The sequence below is a fragment of the Pseudochaenichthys georgianus genome, chromosome 14, assembly GCF_902827115.2.
Source record: "Pseudochaenichthys georgianus chromosome 14, fPseGeo1.2, whole genome shotgun sequence".
Taxonomy (NCBI): Eukaryota; Metazoa; Chordata; class Actinopteri; order Perciformes; family Channichthyidae; genus Pseudochaenichthys; species Pseudochaenichthys georgianus.
Window position 1 is genome coordinate 13,517,302 of NC_047516.1, and position 8,573 is coordinate 13,525,874.

Genomic DNA, 8,573 nt, shown 5'->3' on the forward strand with positions numbered 1-8,573 from the left:
ACTAAATGAAAAACAGGTATAAAATACTATATGACAGCAACACAAAAGTTGTTAAAATAACAAGAATAGAGTTTAAAAGGGGGAGTGATTTGTAAAATATCCAAAAAGAAAAATATGCTACAGTTCTGTTTCATATGGGTGTTGAGAGATGTATCCATAGATCTCTTAATGTTGCTCTCAAAGTGCACCACATTGATGCTTTTAACTTCAATATTTAAAAAAAAACTTCTCGGGGGAGCATGCCCCCCTAGATGAGGGTAGTGCGTGAGTGAGGGACTGCAATATAAGAGGGAAAGAAAGAGAAACTTTAAAAACTGTTCAATTGTTATGATGTGTAAAGACTGATATTGTTCTATAATCGGCTGAAAACTGTTAAGTCATGATGTGAAACGGTTAACAAAGAAAAAGGGACACTCAAGCTGCTGCTACACTTTATTTTATTTATCTAAAATTAAGCACTTTTAAGATGCACATATTTTCAAAAGCTATTTATTTATTTCTCTATTTTATTTGTAAATGCAGCCCTAGAGGAACATTACACATATCCACAGTATTTAAGTAATGTTAATTGACAATAGATATTGTTGTTTTTGAATTGTACTTTCTTTATTTGATTGGCAGTCAGTTGTTGATTACATGCAGACGTTGATAAAGCTACAGGTCACTTCAATATTATCACACTAATTCATAAAGCAACTTAGACATTTTGATGTTCCGGACCTTTGCATGGGGGAGATTTTCTCTAACTGGACCTCGTTGAATTTTAGTTGAAGACCCCTGTTCTATAGGCTAAGACTGTCGGGGGACGCATTGCTTCTTCCTTCATCAGAATGTCCTGATTTTCTCTGAGTGAGTAGATGGGGTGTCCTTCTATCACCCTGCAGTGAGATGAGTCTTGGATCAAGGAGAGATTTCGTTTATTTTATCTAAACACAGGGCTGATAGCTCATATATGGGATTTCAAAGGTCTTTTATTTTGAAACTCCACATCAGAATGTCCTGATTTTTTCTGGGTGAGTAGATGGGCTGTCCTTCTATCACCCTGCAGTGAGTTGAGTCTTGCATCAGGGATAGATTTCGTTGTATTCTTATCTAAACACAGGGCTGATAGCTCATATATGGGATTTCAAAGGTCTTTTATTTTGAAACTAGTGAACGATAATCAGAGCTGGAAGACCCTCCTACAGTTGCAAGTCAGCTTCAACAGCAACAAAGAGAGAGCTGTGGACAGAGGTGCTCCACCGTTGTAGGGTATGTGAATAGAAACATAGCCAACAGCTATTTCATGGCAGAACCCAGATGTGCCGAGACGAGATAGTCATTTCTACCAGTATTTTTTTATTTATTTGTTTTATTGTATTGAGAATCTTTTGAGTTGTATATACTATTGCGAACGGTTGCCTTTTCTTGAAGTGTTTGTTAAACCTATAATGTAATACAGAAATGTTTTATTATGAACACAGTATGCCTAAATTGTGTCTTTCTCTATCACTTTGTCACACTGCCATACTCTTTGTTGAAAACAAATGGAAACATGGCATTCTTATGCTTTTGTTTTTTTCGTGTTGTTCCAAACTCACACCATACAGGGACTCCCTTTTACTGTTACACCCCAGGTGTCAAGTAATAGATAATGTCTAGCAGTGCGGTCTATAGACAAATAAAAGCCTTTGCTTGTTTTACAGGTTTTAAAGAGTTTTTTATCTCTGTACTCACTGTAAAGAGAGGAGGACTCCAAAGGTGGAGAGGAGGATCATGGGGAGGAGGCAGTAGCCCAACACGCTGGCCACACAGCCGAAGGAGACGCCCGTCATACTCATGAGGTTCAGGAGGCAGTACATGCCGAGGCAGCCGATCGCACTGATACCGTACACGTAGCCAAACTGGATCTTACCCGTCTGTTAACAGAAAGCAAACAAAGTTCACAGTCAGATATAGATATGCACACACTGACATGATGACAGCTGTACAGGCTGTAACAAAAGGTGCAGCATGTCAGTGCCTGATTATACTTCTACAGATTCTATCTTGCCTCAAAACGATTCAGAGAAACTAGTCCATGCATTTGTTACTTCAAGGCTGGATTATTGTAACTCTTTATTATCAGGGAGTACCAAGAAGTCAGTCAAGTCGCTTCAGCTGATTCAAAATGCTGCAGCTCGTGTACTAACCAGAGTTAGGAAAAGGGACCACATTACTCCTGTTCTGGCTGCCTTACACTGGCTCCCTATAGAACACAGGATAGAATTTAAAATTCTTCTTCTCGCCTACAAAGCCCTTAATGGGCAGGCGCCATCTTACCTTAAAGAACTCATTATACCCTACTGTCCTACTAGGGCATTGCGTTCCAAGAATGCAGGGTTGTTGGTTGTTCCTAGAGTCTCTAAAAGTACAATGGGAGCCAGAGCATTTTCTTATCAAGCTCCACATTTGTGGAATCAGCTTCCAGTTTGTGTCCGGGCGGGCAGACACCCTATCCGTTTTTAAGAGTGCGCTTAAGACCTTCCTTTTGATAAAGCTTATAGTTAGGGCTGATTAGATTCAGCCCCTAGTTTTGCTGATATAAGGCTTAGTTTGTCGGGGGACATCTTACTTCTTCCTTCTCTCTGTCTATACCTGTGTACTCTCATGTTCCGATTAACCCCAGCTTCCCCAAATTTCTTTCTTTTTGGTGTCTATATACGCTGGGATCCGGAGTCATGGATGATCCTGCGGTCCTGTGTCCTGGATCGCGAGTCGTGGCTGTGGTCCTGGATCATCGGTCCTGGATGGATATCCTCGTGGATTCATCTTCCTATTATACACACATGCATTTCCAAACATTTGGACTACCTATGTTGCAAATGTATTATCTTTTCAATTTACACACGGCATCTATTGCACGTCTGTCCGTCCTGGGAGAGGGATCCCTCCTCTGTTGCTCTCCCTGAGGTTTCTCCCATTTTTCCCTTTAAACTGTGGGTTTTCTTCGGAAGTTTTTCCTTGTACGATGTGAGGGTCTAAGGACAGAGGGTGTCGTATACAAACTGTGAAGTCCACTGAGACAAATGTAACATTTGTGATATTGGGCTATATAAATAAACATTGATTGATTGATTGATTCTAAACACCAACATTAACTACATGATTTACCAGAAGGAGAGTAGCTCCGAAAGCCAAACAGAAGACCATCGGGCCAGCCAGGTCTGTCTCATTCATGATGCTGCCGTCTGCCACCTTCATTGGATTGGAGGACCGTCAGAGTCTTCTGCCAGATATGGTCAAAGTTGATACCTAATTCTAAGACGGAGAAAACACACATCAGGCATTTTGGAAACTGGATCTATGATCAAACATAGGAGGTAGGAACAAATGAACACAAATACATTTCAAGAGATATGTAGGGACTTCTAAAAAGGATGACATAATAATTGTATATGTAGGTAGTTTACCTAGTCCTGGATTTAAGCTGCACCATTGTTTTACTTGCACTATTTATTTAATGCAATGTTTAACTTCCTTATTTCTTTTATGTCTTGTTGTATTGTGTGTTGCACTGTTAGCGGGGGCCTGGGACCTAAGATGTTCAGTGCAAAACAACTACACTGTTGCTTTTGTGCAAAGGACCAATAAAGCCTTTGAATCTTAGCTCTTCAACCCAAAGAATACAAGAGATGCAATTGCATACCTTCAGAAGGCGCACTGGTTTGCTTTAAACTAGGACTGTCAAGTTAACGCGTTTCAGGAATGCTCAGACCTTTCAGTCAGCGTTTTGCAGGCCGATGAAAGCGTTTATCTTCATCTTATCTATCTAGGTCACTCTCATTTAAGTATAAAGAGTGTGGATTTGACCGATGAGCGACATTTTAACGTGTGTGTACCACACGAGTGCAATGGAGGTTAACATTGTGATTTCAGCTCTATATAAATGACTGAAATAATAATACAAATAAAATAAATATAAGATACATTTCTAAAGTGTAAGAAGCAGGAAGTGAAACTACCATTTAAATCCACAACACAGCGTTATAAACAGCAACCAACAACATTTTGGAAAAGTTAGTTCTGCTAATTTGAAGTCACTTGTTCAGATAGCCAGCCTTGGATTTGTCAGCACTTCCTACTCTGTCAAAACTCCCTTGCAGCTATTAGATTCTCTGACGGTGCTGCAACTGTTGAATGACACCTTAATATCTACATCAACAAAATCAGCAATAGGGATCAACTGACAGAATAACAATCAGATCATTTCAGCACATTTAACAAAACATACAGTGACAATGTGGTTTGCCTACCTTCTAGCAGTGGCGGCTCATCATCGAAGCTGCTTCCATACATGGATTGTGACGGGGACGGAGTGTAGGTCTGTGTGGGCTGGAAGATTTGTCCTGTGTAAGGCTGCTGGGGCTGCATCACCCCCTGGGGAGCGTAGCCCATGGGCTGGGAGTAGTCGTACTGACCATCGTATGGCCTGGGGAAAACAGAATGAAAATGATCAACAGTACTCTCTTTGACTCCAAGAACATGAAATGCCTTGCAGGTTACTTTCTGATGATGTCATTTCAATTAGACAGTAGTATTTCTTTTTTTTTAACAGACACTTTATCTTAAATCACATTTACAAATACATTGAATAGACGTAAAAGAAGGTATTCAGCAACACAAACACGTTAGGTAGGTCAGTCTTTAGCAGCTGAAATGGAACATCAACTATCAAGTTGCCCTTTTGGATGCGATGTGAACAGCTGAGGGAGTATTAGGTAATGGAGGTTTTCTTCACTTACTTGTATGGGGTTTCAGCATTGTTGTAGCCCTGGGCTGCCTGGTTTTGGTCATCTACACTGTAGCTGGACTGATAAAAGTCTGTGTTGAAAGTGTCAAACCCCGACATCTCTCACTTTGTTGCAAACACAAGGGGAAAAAAAGGAACACAGCTTATCAACTAGGTCAAATATTGTGGTCTACAGTGAGATGGTAAACAACGATGGTGTCGATATAAGAGTTACATTATTTAAGACAACATAGCAATTAGAAAGAAAAATGTAACATGGTTAAACATATGGACGCTTTCCATAATTATTAGCTTTACTTTCGGTAACTAATGTTAGGTTAGGTGACACAAGACGTTGATTCGTATAACGTTTCAAACACTGTATGTATACACATTAAGCTGACTACTAAACGCATAGGACAGTTAGTTAGAATAGCGGTGACGGTAACGTAAAATCCATGAGTTAAATACCACTGTGATCTAAAGTAGCTAGCTTACGTAGTCAACATCACGCTCAAAACCAAGATAAAAGTGTATGTTTTAGTCTATGATGAAACCACTCGTTTTATTATTAACTGTATACATTATCACATGGTTTAACCATCACAACCACTACAACAACCATGTCGGAATACAACAATAACTGTGGGTGGCTAACGTACCGTTAACTCTGCTGCTAGTAGGTAAGCTAGTGTTAGCAATAACAGTTTTGGATAACTAGCAAGCATAGCTGGTGAATGTCAGTGAAGCCTTCAATATTTAATTGAACTACCCTGTCGTATACATCATTATTAAACTGTAAAGCAATGCAAATGCTTACACGTACCTCTGTTGTTTGACAATTCTACACAGAGCCCTGCCAACTTGGTTGAGGCTGCTACGTGTCAGGAGAAAGGTAAATCTTCCGGGATGACAACAGCCAACAGGAAGCCTTTTCTTCTTCTTTTGTGTTTTTGGTGGACTGCACACCAACGTTTAAAGTTGCATGCCGCCATCTACTGTACCGGAGTGTGGAACGGCATGACTGACATTATTTAAATGATTAATTAAGGAAAATAAAATAATATATTTCAGATATTAACCCTGTATTGTTCAAATAAATAAAGCCCTGTAAACATGAGGTCCAGGAAGACTCTTCTTCTTCTTTGTGAATTTTAAGTCTGACTAGACCCGGTGAGTCAACCCAGTCTCACGGCATTTCGTGTTCACCAACACGATTTTTAATCTATTGATTCGTGTTCACCATCACGATTTGCCCCTTTTATTCGTGTTGCACAGCACGATTTTAAAAGCAATGTATTTCTACTGGTACTAGGCTTGTTTGAGACACATTGCGGCTCGCCTCGAAAGTAGACGAGAGTAGCCGATCGCAGCCGGGGGAGGTGTCAAAAAGCTCGCCTGAAGTCGGACAGCTCCGAGTCGGCTTCTTCTTCTTCATCTTCTTCTTCGCATTCTTCTTCTTCTTCTCTCGGTTTTTGGCGTTTTTGGCGTTAATGTCAGATATGTACTAAGTAAATAAATGTGTTCCTGCTCAAGATTAGATTCAACTTTATTGTTATTGCACAGATTACAGGTACTGAGACAACGAAATGCAGTTTAGCTTCTAACCAGGTGCAACAAGCAGTGAAGTGGAAAGTAATGTACACAATCTACAGAATAACATAGAATGAATTGAATGATGAATAAACAGTGGGGTATGAATACACTAGAAATCAGCCTGTGAGCAGTATGAACAGTGTGTATGAATATGCTAAGATATATAAAGTATGAAAACGGTAAGCAGTATAGTATAAAAATATATAGATATTAATTTCATGATGATAAACATTGTGGAACAATGATGAAAAATGGGAATGGAAGTGGCGATGTAAACATGACACAAAACAACGACAAACTTTTGCCAGCCAATTGGAGAGTTTCATCAGCAGCACTTGGTAAAAACCACCAATGAGCGATCAGCTCGAGATACCAGCGAGCCGTTTCCCATCAAGCATTTCGCTTCCGCAGCTCGTGGAGAGCAGGCTTGTTGAGACAAGCAAGACCTGCGCAGAACCTGCGCAGTTGCGATCAACGTTCTTGCTCGTGCGTTGCATTGATGGTTAGTCATTTTGTCCGACTTGCTCTGGAGGCTCGCCCACATGAGACTTTGAAATCTCGGCGGACAAAGACGCCCGCAGCCTTGAGAGCGAGGCGAGGCGAGTTGGCGCAGTTGCTCTCCACGAGCTGCGGAAGCGAAATGCTTGATGGGGAAACGGCTCGCTGGTATCTCGAGCTGAGCGCTTATTGGTGGTGTTTACCACGTGCTGCTGATGAAACTCTCCAATTGGCTGGCAAAAGTGTGTTGTTGTTTGTGTCAGTTTTACGTCGCCACATCCATTCCCATTTTTCATCATTGTTCCACAATGTTATCATCATGAAATTAATATCTATATATTTTATACTATACTGCTTACCGTTTTCATACTTTATATATCTTAGCATATTCATACACACTGTTCATACTGCTCACAGGCTGATATCTAGTGGTATTCATACCCCACTGTTTATTCATCATTCATTCATTCTGTTGGAGCCAATTTGTGTGGGTGTGTGAACGCGTCATCTAATCTGCGCCACCTGGGAGCACGGGAGGTAATCAAGATATATGTGGGCACAGGTGATCAGTGGGGGATGAGAGGTTAGAGAGGAGGAAGCCACACGTTTTTCAACCGTGTTTGACAGTGTGCGTGATTGTGATATGTTAACCAGATTTTAGATAGGCCTCTAAAAGCACCTTTTAACATTTTTATAAGAAATAAAGCATTACAAATTACGTCATGGTGGACCTCATCCTTCACCACAACACGCGGTTGGGAACTCTGGCTGCTAACCTCCTGAGTGGCTTTGTTTTGATGAGCGATCGCCGCTACACTTGTTGAAAAACAGGCTCCAATGAATGAATCGGAGGATCTTGGACGAAGAAGGAGCTGTTGCGTTCCCACACAGCTCCAGATGATTGCTGACATGTGAACGCTGTGAAAGCCACGAGGAACCACGGTAGGATCGTTAAGAATTGTTGCAAGCTGTGAAAGACCTTCTCATATCAGGGTAAAGGTAAATCCTGCGACAATTCTAAAATAAAACCTCACGCAGCTGCTCGCGTTACTGTCAAAATGAGCCAAGAGGGGGAGTCGGCCTAAAGCGCCTGCACTCAAAGTGATACAGGGAGTGGGCTCGGTAAAAAGACAGCCTCAACTCACTGTTAAAGCATTGGAATTAAAAAATAGCTTCAATTCAACATGAAAGGAATTCAAGGATAAAGAAACTGCATAAATTAACAAAGGATGTGAACAATTGATACTTTCAAGCCAAAATGTGTCTGAGGTGGAATCCATGTGTGACATTTTTGTGAAAACAATTATCGAATTAAATGAGTTGCATGAGTCCCTGAAACCATTAATACCAGAGGATGAAGTTATAAAACAAAATGAATGGTTTGAAACACGAATGCACGGCAATCGAGAAATGATGAATACAATGAAAAGGTGGTTGCAAACTACAAAGGAGCAATTTACACATGCAAATGATGATAATGTGGTAAATGTCAATGCTGCAACCAAAACTGTGGTAATTGATGATATCTGTCCAAATGACAGCATTTCTAATGTAACCGGAAAGAACGTGCACATCAGCTGGTCGCTCCAGCCACAGGTCCAAACATGTCATCCATCTCGTCTGCATGTATCAAGGCGGAGGCTGAAGCGGCTGCTCTCAGTGCTATGGCGGCTATCCTCAAAGAAAAAACATGCACTGGAGTGTGAAGAGCTTAGCCTCGCAGCAGCCA

The 8,573-nt window shown here is 40.9% G+C and overlaps 1 protein-coding gene across 1 annotated transcript; it reads right to left on the minus strand.

Annotated features, from left to right (window-relative positions):
* Positions 1 to 1,712: 1,712 nt before the first annotated feature.
* On the minus strand, positions 1,713 to 5,691 carry LOC117458777 (protein YIPF5-like). Its single transcript, XM_034099438.2, is given in 6 exon segments — positions 1,713 to 1,898; positions 3,133 to 3,228; positions 3,230 to 3,279; positions 4,275 to 4,450; positions 4,764 to 4,876; positions 5,577 to 5,691. Coding segments are annotated over 5 exon segments (615 nt in total). The 5' UTR covers positions 4,871 to 4,876; positions 5,577 to 5,691.
* Between the last annotated feature and the right edge of the window lie 2,882 nt (positions 5,692 to 8,573).